Source organism: Acipenser ruthenus, chromosome 8 (assembly GCF_902713425.1).
Source record: "Acipenser ruthenus chromosome 8, fAciRut3.2 maternal haplotype, whole genome shotgun sequence".
In the NCBI taxonomy this organism is placed as follows: Eukaryota; Metazoa; Chordata; class Actinopteri; order Acipenseriformes; family Acipenseridae; genus Acipenser; species Acipenser ruthenus.
Genome location: NC_081196.1, coordinates 4741471 through 4756451, shown reverse-complemented (window position 1 = coordinate 4756451; position 14981 = coordinate 4741471). Strand labels below are relative to the sequence as shown.

Below are 14981 nucleotides of genomic sequence, written 5' to 3'. Positions count from 1 at the left end.
TAGATTTTGTAAAAGGAATACTTTTTAATCCTGAAATGAATCCAGACATTTTAAAGACCTCTTAAAGACTGCAAAGAGAATGCACCTATAGTAAATGCTAAAACAGTGTTCATATTTAGTGCAGGACGGCAACGAAATGCAGAACTATGAGTAAAACAGTAAAAGCATATGAAAAGCAAGCAACAGTACAACATTAAAGAACCAATTCACCATGGCAAGCAATAGCAGCATCACACAGTTTAACAGAGCACAGCTAGATGGAACACTTTTTGAACCACTACCAATTTCTAGAGTGTGGAGAAGCCATGATTTACAACCATTCAAAATTAAACTGAAAAAGTAAATATTTGTAATAGATTTTGGTAAGATTGCTATGCAAACAGCAAACACCAATCTTTGGTTTTACTTGCTAGATACACCCCCATAACTTCTGTTTTCTGTATTTCTCGCTGTCTGAGTGTTTCCTGAACATCTCCTCTGCCTGTGTATTTCCTGTCACCCTGATAAAAGTTTACCACATTAAATTTGCACAGTACTCTTGCAATGTTCCCATGCTTTTCTTTCATGTAGCAGTCAGGTCACAGGATTTCTACAGGCATCTCCTAAAGGTGCTCAAAATAGACAGCGTAGAGAGGAGAAAACTGAAGAATGTTCAGTACTTGAGGATGGTGAAAACACATTCAAAAGACAGTCTCCACCGTACACAATACATGCATCCAGTTTAAGCACAGGACCCTATTGATCCCTGGAGGTCTGTTAAAAACTAAAAACATGGAGCTTTAGACCAAACCGGGGTCTTGTTTAATGATCTAAAAGGTGGCAGATCTAAATATTGCTACACATAAACTGTAGATGAATTACTTATTAACGTTACTGAATACAATACGATCCATATACGATCACTATTACACACTCGATAGCGCTGAGCTTAGAAATACTTTATCATTGATTTCTTTGTTTTAGTATTCCTAAATACAATAGTATGATCCACTGCTGTTGTCATTTAAAAGTGACTAATAATCAGCAGCTGAACCCAGAGTAACTATCACTGACCAAAGGCTTTTTGTGAGAGAGAACAATGGCTCTAAAGGATGCAGCCTACTGTACTAGTGGTGTGGTTCATCAATGTAGCTCTTTCTCATTTAAATTTTATTATTTGTCTATATTATGCATTTTATCCATTACTATAACTGTAGCATATAACTGATGAAGTTGGAAGTAAATGATATGATAATTATACAATCACTTGCTGGATTTCACAGGTTTGATGCAAAGTTTCAGTGTGTAAGTGTAATTGTGTAATGGATTATGGCCTTTTCTCACTGTAAATATATATATATATATATATATATATATATATATATATATATATATATATATATATATTTATATATATAAAAGTCCCGGTTACTAGCTTCCGCTCTGCACATCGGATGCAAAGTGATTCTAAAGTCTGGTGCACACATGGAAAGGAAGTCCTAACCACATACAGCATGTACGAGAAATCCACCTTCTTACATCGTAAGGTTCCGATCGATTTTTAAGTTGCGACTTAAAACCATGCACGTTACACAGAGCAGATATAATGAAGGAGTTCACTGCTGTGCATTGAAGCGAGGATATACCGGTATTGAGCAGGTGAGCTACTTCATTATAATTGCACAAATATATTTTTTAAGAATATAATACAGAAACATATTTTTTAACAACGTTTGATTTTACTCTTTTTTTTTTTTTTTTGGTAATCCTTTACATCAAGTGTCTCTAATTCCTGTGTATTTACATGGTAGTTACTTAGTAAACACATGTGTACTTCCACATAATTACAATGTTATTACGCATAGTTACAATGTTAATAATGTGTGAAACTTTTTGCATAATATACAGTAACCCTAACCCTAGCCCTAGTCCTAACCCTAAACCTTTTCTGATACAATTGTGTACTTACATATATCACCAAAATACTAGCACCGTTAAACAACGGTGTCATCACTCCTGTTCATCAGATTAGCTCAGGTGCCTTTTCGTTTACAAATGAACCCCTGAACTAATCATCCCAATTTGAAAAGCTGTTCATTGTAATAGATAATTAACAAACCATTAACAAAAAAATAATGTTAGTAAGATGTTAGTAAGTTAGTTGTTACCAGTTAAAAAACAAACAAACAAAAGTGTCTATTAACAGAAAGCCTGGCTGTTACTTTCATCTTGTGAAAAGTGTGTACTGTTTGAAGTAGCTTCTGAATTTGTCCTGAATTTGATTCTGAACTCTCATGTCTTGGCTATTGCTCCTATTTATTTACTAATGTCTGTTTTTCTAACCTAAATGTGTTTCTCCAATAGGGAACTGTAACTTGTAAGACAGAAATAGTTTTAAAAAGTTCCAGTTCCCTTGTGCTACTAACCACTAGGTACTTTCAGCAAATAAATAAATAAATAAATAAATAATATTACTGTTACTGAAATGTGTTTTTAAAGTGTTATTGCGGTCTGCTAAGTTTTAAATAGAAAGTATCTACAATGTATAATCAGTTAAGGAAAGTCAAATAGATTTTTGTGTTTGTATACTGTACATTTTAATAAGGGGCTGATAAGACAATATTGCAGTTGTGTTCTATTGCTAGAACGTTACTACGCATTACCTTATTGTTTTGTAACTGTCTGAAATTCCACCCTTCGATTGTGAAGTGCACCAAATCGACATGCAGCCCACTGTACCACAGCCTTGCATATACTATATACTGTGGGTGTGTATTGGAAAAAAAAGAATACCAAACAAAGCGAAATGCATCTTATTTCAGATCAGTGAAAAAAAAGTAATGTATTGCACAGGCTTTACAAAAAGAGCCAGGGGTAATGCAGTTTAACTCTTTATTTTAGAGCGTCCATCTGAATACATCTCACCAGATTTATACACTCAACCTCGAGTTGAGTGATACATTTCATAAAGAGACCTGCTTTCCACAAAGAATGACACAGCCTGACTTTCATAGGGGGCAAAGTGAAAAATTGGTCACAAAACACCTTTGCGTCACAAGACAGGCAGTAAACTGTATCTTTCAAAGTCGTATTATAACACCGTTGTATTATTCACTCGCATTACAGCTTGTTAACTAATTGAAATCCGTAATTGGTTCTATTTTGCAATTAACGGCTTATTTTCAAAAGGCACAAAACATTTATGTGATCACTTAGTACAACAAAATAGACGTGCAATAAGACATGACCCCTCTCGCGTCTTATTTAACCTGCGACCGCTGATGGCGACTGAGCTGTAATCGACAATGGAGGCTATGGAAGCGCTTCCAACTCTCTGACTGCAGCATGAGAGGGAATGGGAGGAGGAGAAAACGACCTCACCCTAAACCCAAAATAGTTCGTCCCCGTCAGACATTTCTAGATCTAACTCTAAAACAAGTTATGCGTAGATACAGATTGGATATAGGCACTGTAACAGAGCTGTGTGATCTGCTTGATTTAGAATCACAAACAGCCCGCAGTCACGCCATACCTGTACTTGTAAAGGTTACAGCAGCACTTCATTTTCATGCAACGGGTGCCATCCAGGCAACAGCTGGAAACACATCAGGCATCTGTCAGTCTTCTATGTCAAAGGACTGATGTCACTTTGATGTCACGGGTTTTATGTGATGCTCAGTGTATTACCACTGATGTAGTTGCCAAGTACCCTGGCTCACGACTTGTTTATAGTGTAGAACAGTGCCTTGTTCAGAAAACAGGGGCTTCGGAGTGGAGGCTGGCTAATTTTAGAATATATTAAATACATAATTAACATATGACTATTCTAAAACATATGTAACAAACGCATAATAATGTTGAACATTTTTAATATGATTTTTCACAAACATACAGAAACATTCAGCATTTAAAAAAATATGAATATTAATATTGCATCAGAGAATACATTGTAATATTGAAATAAATTAAGGATTTGTTTTTCTATAGGCACGCTGTATTATTATTATTATTATTATTATTATTATTATTATTATTATTATTATTATTATTATTTAGTTATTCAGCAGACGCTTTTATCCAAAGCGACTTATGGTTGAACTATGCCTCACAACTGCAAAACAGCAGTTCCAGAATCTTTTTTGGACTTCTTTATTTGACCTTTTTATGAAAGAGGTTGCGTTTATTTTTTCGGTTATATCCTTCTGTATTTTTTTCAAGGGTATCTGACAATTTGGGGCTTTGTTAACAGCTGCACAACAACAACCTCGTGTATTCTCGTAAATATTGCTATAACTTTAATGTAACAGCGATTTGAAAATAATCATTTCGTTTGATATATGCTGATTAGTACATTTATTTTGGTTTATGGTTTAGGTCTGACCAATAAGGACACTAGTTACTATTATAACTGATATTATAATTGTATTGTAATTTATATTTTCTTTTTCCTTCTTTTAAGATATTTATGGTATATGTTTACTTATTACACACCACTATGCAAAGTAAACCTTGATTAGTTTCTATGTAGCGTTAAAACTTTTTTTTTTTACTTTTACCAACTAAAGCAAATTTCTTAAAAGTAAAAAAAAAACTTTTTGTTTTTGATTGATATTATTCTTAATATTTTCTGTCAGTTGCACCAAACACTGTAACCTACCATAACCTTCTCCGTCTCGTGCTGTACGCCGGAAAATACTTTCACTATCGGCTGTATTTTTGACTTTTTTTTTACAATGTTATTCTAAAACTTGTGGTAACGGACCACGCTGACACCAAAGCGAGCGATCACAAGTAGGCCAAATGGCCTTTTCTCGTTCTTAAATTTCTTATGTTCAGTACCGCCATGCTTTTTTTAGTGTTTAAATTATATTCTGTGAGAACTGCAATACCTTATGATACTACCGGTAATTTAAATAATGCCGTATTCACCCCAAATCAAGCAATGGATGGGCTGTAAAGAACCCAGTGCATGACATGAATTAATAACTTTAAAAAAAAAAAAAAAAGAAAACCGTAATTTACCCTAAAGATTCGAAATAGGGTCAAATTGAAATCTGAAAATGCACGGCACAGACCAACACATGAGTCTGAATCTAGTTTTCAAATCTGTAACACTGTTTCTTAAGAACATTGATGTATAATGTCGTTTCTTCCGTAAGGTGAATTCGTCCTTGCTGTTTAATTTCTTCTGTTTTCCACCTGCTGCAGCAAACATATCCAAAATGTTCCTTTGACTCAGGCCCTCCCCCATCCCTTAAATGACCCATTTGCAAAATACATCGCATACATTATATACCTTAAGGTATTAATAACAAGAAAAGCTTACTGTTCAAATATATCATTATTTTTATATTTTGTATGGCAAACAAAAAATATTTTTTCCTGATGGATCAATCTTGTTCCATCAAGTCACGATGCTGTGATACACATTGGCAGCTTCTGAGTGGTCTATTCCTGTTCTGCAACAGCTTTGGAGAAGATTAAAGATGATTTGCTTTGATTTATTAATCAATAAAACAACCCCGCCTATGCAATACAAGATCTACAAATCTGCAGCAAAAGCAGGGAAAGGTGTTGGATCTGGAATGGACATTTTTAGAAGGACTATAAATCATCAGAGATAAATAAGCACACTGTCATCGACCCTAGTGTGGTGTGAAAAAGTTTAATTGAGTTCACTCTCAGTAAGTAAGTGAAGTGTTAACTTAAATAAACAATGTAATCACACTGCCAGGTTGCTGTAGTGATGTGTGATCCTGGAACCCCCCTCCCACACACACACAGGTCAATATACTGAATAGAGGGTGTGTTTCCGCTCCTGAAAGATATTTTATGATGTTTAGTAAAACGGTTCTGCGATACAGCATTGGTTGCAGAAAACCACAGATTTACATTCAGGGCAGGTGCAGCACAATTATTGATCTTGCTAACAATGTTTATTGGGTTAACAAATGAGTGGTAATCAAGTTCTCAAATGCTTGTGATATTTTGTGTTCTTTTAGATCCAGTTCAATGAAATGTTGCTGCACAGGAGTCGAGCTACCCTTGTTTTGGTCTTATTCATTTGGAATGCAGGTGAGATTCTATTCTATACAAACACTGGTCACTCATGATGAAGGGAACTGTTCATGTTTAACCAGACTGCTGATGTTTGCTGTTATTGTCCTTCAATGCTTTCACTGTTGACTTGTAAAAAAAGATGACGGGTCCACAAGTGGTTCATCTGGTAAAGGCAGGGGCGAGTCATACAAGTTAGTGTCCTGGCTGAGCTGTCCGTCCCTTGCTCGGGATTCGACAGGAGCCATCGCATGTTCTGTGACACACCCACGGGTTGGGTGGAAAAATGGTCAGGAACTGCGTTACCTCTTTAAGATTAGGGTTTCTACTACTTTGGTTAAAGTTGCATTGATTAAAATCAAGCATGAAAAAAATGGAAATATTCTATTTTAATGGTTTAGTGAAAGTGAAACGGGTGGTTATATTAATAATTCATAATGAAATAGTGAAAGGTATTTCAGTAGCATCCTCAACATTTGTTAAAATGATTGTGCTTGAATAATTCCAGTGAGGAGATTGTATATGTAAGCGTTCAGTTTGTGTGACCCTCTTAGAGCTGCAGATGTGCCCAAAGTCTTTTACAGTGGAGGAATCAATAACCTGCATGATTGCCCGTCAGTGCACCATGGTCATCTACAAAACTTGTTCTATTCCAATGCAAAAACCCCAATTGTTTTTGACTTTTTCCTTGAACAGGTATTAAACTTTTTTGCATAACAAATATGGAATGACTAACACATGCACAAGTATTTAATATGTTTGGCATATATTTGCTCTTTGATGTTTTTCATGAATTATACATTGTATTTGGTGTTATTATATCAAAATGATCTCTGCATTTTTATTCTTTCTTTCTTTCAAAGTCACAGCATCCCAGGATCCACACGTTATCACAGCACTGAAAGGAGGAACAGCGACTATTGATTGTTTACATGGTTTAAGTAACACTGAAGGGATGGCTGTCGCTTTACAAAGAAATGCAACCTTGTGTTACAAAGTGATTGGGAACTACAGTACTTGGGAAGAACAGTGTAATGAACGCTTCAACATGACATGGAATAACAAGACCAATACTATATCTCTTATAATTAAAGCTCTTATTTTAAATGACTCTGATATTTACACCTGTAAATTGGACAGAGTTATACCTCCACCAACACAATCTATAACAGAAAACAAAACAGTTCTTCAAGTGACAGGTACGTAAAGTTTATCTTCCTGTATTTCAATTCTGTCTAAAAAAAAAACAAAACAAAAAAAAAACATTTATAATCTTGTAAATTTTACCTTAAAAACATTTCTATATCTTACAAAATTAATTCAGTCATACAAAGCTCAAGTTAGCCAAAGCCATGTAGATGATGCAGATTTCAAAGTTAATAATAACCATTACTCAGTGAATGTTTTGTTTTATTTAGGCAATTTCAGGTTATTAATAAAATATAATTTAAAATTATTATTATTATTATTATTATTATTATTATTATTATTATTTAAACGACAATGAATTTTGTATGTAAAGGAAACTGATAATTGTAAATACAATAAGACTCCATTGTGATTTAGCAGTTGGTTCAAACAATTTAACAACATGCTGGATTGTAAATAAATATAAAACTATGAAGCGAATCCAGAAATAGGAAAACAGGGTTTTTATGCTGGGTTGTTTTTTGGATAATAATAATAATAATAATAATAATAATAATAATAATAATAATAATAGCATTAGTAGTAAAACAAACTTAAATGAGATGGATGCAGTAATTGTGTCAATATGCAATTAAAACCAAGATGAACTGAGATACATTTTTTTAATCTCAAGATTAATTGCGATTTGAATCTCTTAACAGCCCTAATACACACGCACGCACACACACACACACATACATACACTTTACATGAATGGTCTCTAATAACTGTATTTACATAGTTATAATATATAATTACAATGTTATAATGTATTGAAATCATGTACATAATGGGTACATGTTTTTGCATGATATAACCCTTATCCTAACTCTAACCCTAACTCTAAACCTAATTCTAAATCTAACCCTAACCCTTTTCTGATACAATTGTGTACTTACATATATTGTGCAAAAAGATTTACACATTAAGTACATTGTAAGTATGCACAATAACACTGTAATTATGTGTAAGTACGCATGTATTTAACAAGTAACTACTGTGTAAGTACACTGTAATTAGACACACGTAATGTACTTTGCTAACTTTTATTTCAAGTGGCACATATTTTAGTTGAAGTGATATTTTAAGATGTTTAGAGTATAAAAAGAAATGCAATGTGATTTATTTAAAGTTAACAATAAACTAGAAGAGTTAGCTGATACCCCCATTGCGCTGATCTATTTTCAGCCCGTCCGAACATCAGGCTGGTTTATGTGAACAGTTCCAATGGAAGCACCCGGTTGGTTTGCACTTCGGAGGGCTTCAGCCCAAAGCACATTGAGGTGTCCTGGTTTAAAGATGGAGAACTGATCAGCAACGACACTCATGAGGAGAATCTGACTTCTAATGATGACGGCTCCTTTACTCTTACAAGTTACTGCAGTGTGTCTGGAAGTGGAGATTACACCTGTCAGGTCAACCATTCCACGCTTCAATCACCCCTCACTGCAAGTGTTACTGTATCGGCACATGAAGATAACCAAGGTAGGGTTGTTATTGCTAAATATGATTAAATCTATTGCAGGTTCTGCATTGTATTGTTTCAGGCAGTTAATTCAACTCGCATTTAAGTTATTTAAGTGTTGAGTAAAAATAAATAATACTTAAGTTATGTTAAGGGTCATTTTCCTGTATATTCCCGAGTCCCCCTTCCTTGTCTGTTTGTACTGTAAGTGTGTATACTGCCTGCAGCGGATTCATGATAGATCAATGTTAGACTCAACAATGACCACAGGCCCTTGTGTATTTGTATTTTAGAACCTTCAAATACTTTTCCAGATTCGATGTGGATTTGGAAGATCTTAATCGCTCTTGGTTCATGTGTGCTCTTGCTTGTGATATCACTTCTAATTCTCACACGCTGTACAAATATAAGTAAGTGTTGGACTTTTTTTGTATTTTATTAGTTGAAAAGATGTGCATACATTTAATTGTGTATCCTCTGAGAGGCAACAACTCAATCTTGTGATCTCTTTCCAATTCTATTTTTATGCAAGCTACTTGTTCCCACTCTTGTTGTGTTTCGATGTGGTAATGACTGTGCAGTTTCAGATCAGCAACAGCGTACTGTAGTGGGAGTTTATCAAACACATTGCTGGCATCCTCCTTTATCGAATCTGTACGATAATATTTTCAGCTATACTGTGTGTTACAACATGAAGATTATAAAGGGTTTCGAGGATTGCACTGTGTCAATACAGTTTTATTTCTGGAGACAATGTGCCTTTTTTTAGAAACATACATTTTTTTTGCTTATTTCTTCCCAGAAGCTTTCTTTCATCGTCCTGCTACTGAGCCAGCTGGTGAAAGGTCGACTCCTCTCCCATCTCTTGACGTTAGAGATGATGAAAACTGTGTCTACTCACTGCTTGGTGAGCATCCTGTCAACAGTGAAGTTGTCCGTGTGAAAACATGAAACTCTGCTTTGCGTAGTTTGTCCAAGTTGCAGTTTTCTTGAACTTTTTCTTAGTAGCTATTCAGGAAACCCACACATTTACTTCAAGAGTCGAATTTGTTCAAAATAAAACATGTACGATTTTGCTGTGAATTCACCAAAAGCCCATAACGTTCAGTGGACTTATATGGAAATGAAAAAGTCAGTGTAACAGCCAGCTGGAAATGCTTGAAATTGATCATTTCATTCAGACTCAGCTGAATACCTGACTTTATCTGAATGTTGGAAGCTTAAATAAAGTTTAGATCAAATTGAAACCAAAAAAGATCCCTGAATCAAGTCTCCAACTGCCTCTAGCTACCCTGAGTGGAGCTGGTTGTTCTCAGGGTATCGGAGGCTGCTTTGAATGGAGCTGGCTGTTTTCAGGGAATCAGAGGCTACTCTGAATGGAGCTGGCTGTTCTCAGGGAATCAGAGGCTGCTCTGAATGGAGCTGGCTGTTCTCAGGGTATCAGAGGCTGCTCTGAATGGAGCTGGCTGTTTTCAGGGTATCAGAGGCTGCTCTGAATGGAGCTGGCTGTTCTCAGGGAATCAGAGGCTGCTCTGAATGGAGCTGGCTGTTCTCAGGGTATCAGAGGCTGCTCTGAATGGAGCTGGCTGTTCTCAGGGAATCAGAGGCTGCTCTGAATGGAGCTGGCTGTTCTCAGGGTATCAGAGGCTGCTCTGAATGGAGCTGGCTGTTCTCAGGGAATCAGAGGCTGCTCTGAATGGAGCAGCACATAATTATTATTATTATTATTTATTTCTTAGCAGACACCCTTATCCAGGGTGACTTACAATTGTTATAAGATATCACATTATATTTTACATACAATTACATTATTTTTTTACATACAATTACCCATTTATACAGTTGGGTTTTTACCGGAGCAATCTAGGTAAAGTACCTTGCTCAAGGGTACAGCAGCAGTGTCCCCCAGCAGGAATTGAACTCATGACCTTCCAGTCAAGAGTCCAGAGCCCTAACCACTACTCCACACTGCCAAAAGCTTGGTTTTACTTGAATGGGTAACATGTATATTTTGTATAAACTTCTGCTTTGTAATTTTTCTTCTTCCTAATTCTGTGTAATCATGTAAGCTGAATTTATGTACTCATATCTAAGTCATATAACACTATTCACTGTGTATTTATACCAACCAGATGTATTCTTTACACAATAAACTATACATGAAAAAATAGTCTGACCTTCAGTGCCTCTTGCTTCAAGCTTTCTATAATCGAGGGAGGCAGTTTGGTAGAGATTTGTTTATATATGCATTGGATTTGTTTAATTAGATGATTTTTGTATTTTTGTGGTACGACTGCCCTTATTTATTTGGAACTGAAGATCAAGGGAAAAGGTAATAAAATAAAATAATACATTTGATGAAGTAAGGCATTTTCTGTTTGGTATTCTTCTATGTTTTACTTAAATAATGTATGATTAACTCTTATCTGCTAACATTCAGGTCTATCTTAATTGTCTAGCTGATCTCAACACTTTTAGAATTAAATTTGTAAACCTTCCTGTTTTCCTCAGTATTTTAATTAAATGTAATAAAGGGAGGCAGACCCCAGTGTTGTGAAAAACAGAACCAGCCCCGACTCAGGGAGCTGCACCAGCCTGTCCTCCTTTGAAAACAGAACCAGTCCCCACTCAGGGAGCTGCACCAGCCTGTCCTCCTTTGAAAACAGAACCAGTCCCGACTCAGGGAGATGCACCAGCTTGTCTTCCTTTGAAAACAGAACCAGTCCCCACTCAGGGAGCTGCACCAGCCCGTCCTCCTTTCAAAGTTTTGTTCAATGTCAGATTGAGAGATAAGTCAATAAAAAACATATTTTATCGAGTTTTACCGTTAACTTAAAAAATGGCTCCAATCTCCCATCTCTTTCTGCCACTGTCCCCTCAGATTTCATGTTATTCACCCCCCCCTAATTTTACAATCCCAGTGCTACCAATGGTTCCAGATAAAAATGGAATTGCATTTGACCCTATGTATTTGTAATAATGTCCATTAGTAACCAGAGATGCAAACTATGACATTACAGTGGATTACCTTTTTGGGGGGGACGTCTTTTCTTACTAACACAATGGATCTTCCCTATAGTACTGTTCACACACAACGACAACTGCTACTGATACAAATCTTTGATGACTGTGTTCCATTCAATGGGCTGAGAACAATCGGATCAGCAGACATTATCACACAGCTTATTTGGACGAATGCATTTTGTTGTCCTATTTCTAAAACCTCTTGCAATTGTATTGGGTGTTGAAAAACACAAAACAACCCCCCCCCCCCCCCCCCCGAAAAATACTTGTAAACACTGTGTTTCATTATCTGGATAAACTTCTTAATTACATTTCCAAGATAAAACACATAACGTAACCCTCTCAGGACACTGAAGATCCTCCGGTCCCAATGTAAAAAAGTTACTTTGTTATTTCAAACTGTTGCGTATACATACAGACCTGAGATGTATCCTTAATGAGACCCTCAAGATTGGACAGGTGTTCCCAATGGCGGTCTGTTCCCAGTGTGTGCTGCTGTTTTTTGTTATCAAACTAAAGTGATTGGTTGTAACCTGATAAATGTCTAAAGAGATTCCACTCCATAAGCTGTATTGCGGTCTCTCAAGCCACATTCATGTTTATCGTTTTGATATAAACCTCTCCATAGGCTTCCTCTCTCCGCTGGGCAGCGCAGAGGTGATTAAAATGTTTCTTAATGATGACCGTTGTGTGCCCTTGTTATTGAATTCAGATTCCAGGCCGCAATGATGCAATGGATAATGGATATTGATCAAAACAGTTGATATAGCTATTAAAAAAAAAAAAAGTTATAAAAACCATACAGTACTGTTAGTTAGTTAGTTTATTCCTGTCAGTAAAAATATGAAAAAACTCAGGACAGTTCATATTGTTCCGAAAGAAGACATATAAACTACTTTACAGGTTTGGTAAACCACTTTGTTTATTGAAGTTCTTACAAATCAGACTCCATAATGACTCAAGGGTTACATCCTCGTTAATCAAGGCTCACTAATGCATTTAATACGTTGCATAAACAAGCCTCCAAACCCACATTAATAACCTGGACAACAATGATCAGTAATTCCAATTATATGAGGGGACACAAAAGGGAACTTGTCTTATCTTTCATTTAACAGAGATAAATCATTTGCATAGTCAATCCTTATTTGGTGGCTAACTCTCCAGAATTCGCCATAGATAACACAGTGAACACATGGTTGTTGCATATTGGACAGTACCTGAAACACCACAATCAGTGTTTAAAATGAGGGGGGAGGGGATCCAGCCCCCCAGGTAAGAAAATCTCTACCCCCTTTCTATATGGAACAAGGGGACAAGGAGCCCTGAAACAATATTATACAGTAGGATAATTGAAAATTTGTGGAGGAACTACAATGAGGATCATACAATTATACGTAAAAACTGTACAGTTGAATTGTCATTGTGTGGGATAATCTTAACAACAGTTATTCCAATACAAGCAGTGCTTATTTTGTGCTGGGACTTGCCAGGGCACAGTTAAAAATCTCATACAATGTTTTGCTCTCAAATTGATGGCGTCTGAGAATTTAGCATGGTCATTCAGGCATAATATAATGCACTGACGTTTTCTTAAAATTCTCAACACAGTTTAATCCATTCTGCAAGTTCCTGTGCGGCGCTAAAGATAGAAACAGTCCACTGCCAGGGACGCTAACGTTCGTTTTCGGTACAAGGAAGCTGAGTGACGTGCGAGTGGAAGCAGAACGTTGCTCTGCGGCTGCTCGAGCTGCGGGCTGTAATAACAGGAGATGCGTCTCGACACCAGCAAAGACTAGAGAGCAGAGCAAGCTTGGGCAAAGGTGTACAGGTCTGTAGCTGGAGAATATATCCAGAGTCTACAAAATAAACGTGAACTCTGAGATTACTGGCATATTTAGATGTTTTGATTTTTTATTCTGCGGTTGCTTTTAATTTATTTTTCTGCAGACACTACTACTTTGTATATGATTTTGAATACTTGTATCACTAGAACATTACTATTTCAAATAAACTTGCTATGATTCTGAATGTGTGGTTCTTAAGAACAGTATTATTGTTACTGCTTGTGCCCGGCACCTCTCTCTGTACAAATTAAGCACTGGGCGCAAGTAATAGACCACCACCAAATCTTCCCAAACTATTTTCTTCTCCCTACCTTATATAAAAAAAAAAATATGAAAGGATGGATTCCTAGATTACTATAAAAACTTTCAGAAAGATCTGCCGCTGTTGAGATCAAGTTGAATCGAAACACAGAACTCCTGTGAGTTTCATGAAGTGATTCATTGGAGTTGATAAATCAAGGACTGGAGCTGTCCAAACAATTTGCACTGCTGTGACAGAAGAGCAGCTGATTAACAAGGGCAGGCGTTATTTGAATCAAATACTCGGAAGTCAGTTAGGAGAGCATGCTTATTTTGCATGTTTTGCATCGGATGCGATATAGGAAAAACCAGGACAGAAAAAGTGGTCGCGGCTGGCTCTGGCCCAAAAAAGGGGTGTTTCCACTGCTGGTCACATCAGCCCTGGGTTTTCTGGCCTGGTTTGCAATATTGTACCCCATTGTCCACTCTTTCAATTGCAGCATCCATTGCTCGGGCAGTTACTGCTATGGGTTTCACAGCACAATACTATCCCACAATCCTCCAGTAGTGACCTTATGACGCAGGATAGTTGGCCACGTTTGGTAAAAGCACTGAAACACGTTTTTCTTGGCAGGTGCCGGCCTGCAGCCCGCAGAGGAAATGAGGCATTATGTTTCTGCCAATATCTGGAGAAGGGCTTATCAAATTGATCTTAAACATGTCATTATTATTATATACTATTCTGTACATACTGTTAATACTGCTAGCTCTACCTTTGAATTTCCAGCCCTGGTGGGGAATGCATGTTACTGACATTACTTGTTATAATTGTTATAAACTAAACAGTCAGCTGAAGGGAGTAAAAACTAACAAGCAATACTCCGCAGTGGATCAAAAACAGCACAGTCATTCCAGACTAATGAGCTGGTGAGCTGAATGCCAAAGGAATCCCTGGACATTTACATCATAAGAACTGATGCACCCTCTCCCTAACTGGCATAGGATAAATATACGTAAAGACACACTTTCAAAAGTCCAGAACATGCTTTCCTTTTACAAGGTAAGATTGATGTAAAACAATATTATCAGCTGATATTTTAAACATTCTAAGAGGGCACTAGACCCTTCCTCTTATTGTTCTTTCATCCATGAACGGTATCTTTATTTATTTATTTTTTTAA

The 14981-nt window shown here is 36.5% G+C and overlaps 1 protein-coding gene across 1 annotated transcript; it reads left to right on the top strand.

Annotated features, from left to right (window-relative positions):
* The first annotated feature begins 1560 nt into the window (after positions 1 to 1560).
* LOC117405381 (tyrosine-protein phosphatase non-receptor type substrate 1-like) lies at positions 1561 to 10692 on the top strand. Its single transcript, XM_059029614.1, has 6 exons — positions 1561 to 1638; positions 5982 to 6054; positions 6900 to 7235; positions 8413 to 8709; positions 8983 to 9099; positions 9492 to 10692. The coding sequence occupies exons 1-6, from the start codon at positions 1561 to 1563 to the stop codon at positions 9638 to 9640; spliced, it is 1050 nt and encodes a 349-aa protein (XP_058885597.1). The 3' UTR covers positions 9641 to 10692.
* Positions 10693 to 14981: the final 4289 nt, after the last annotated feature.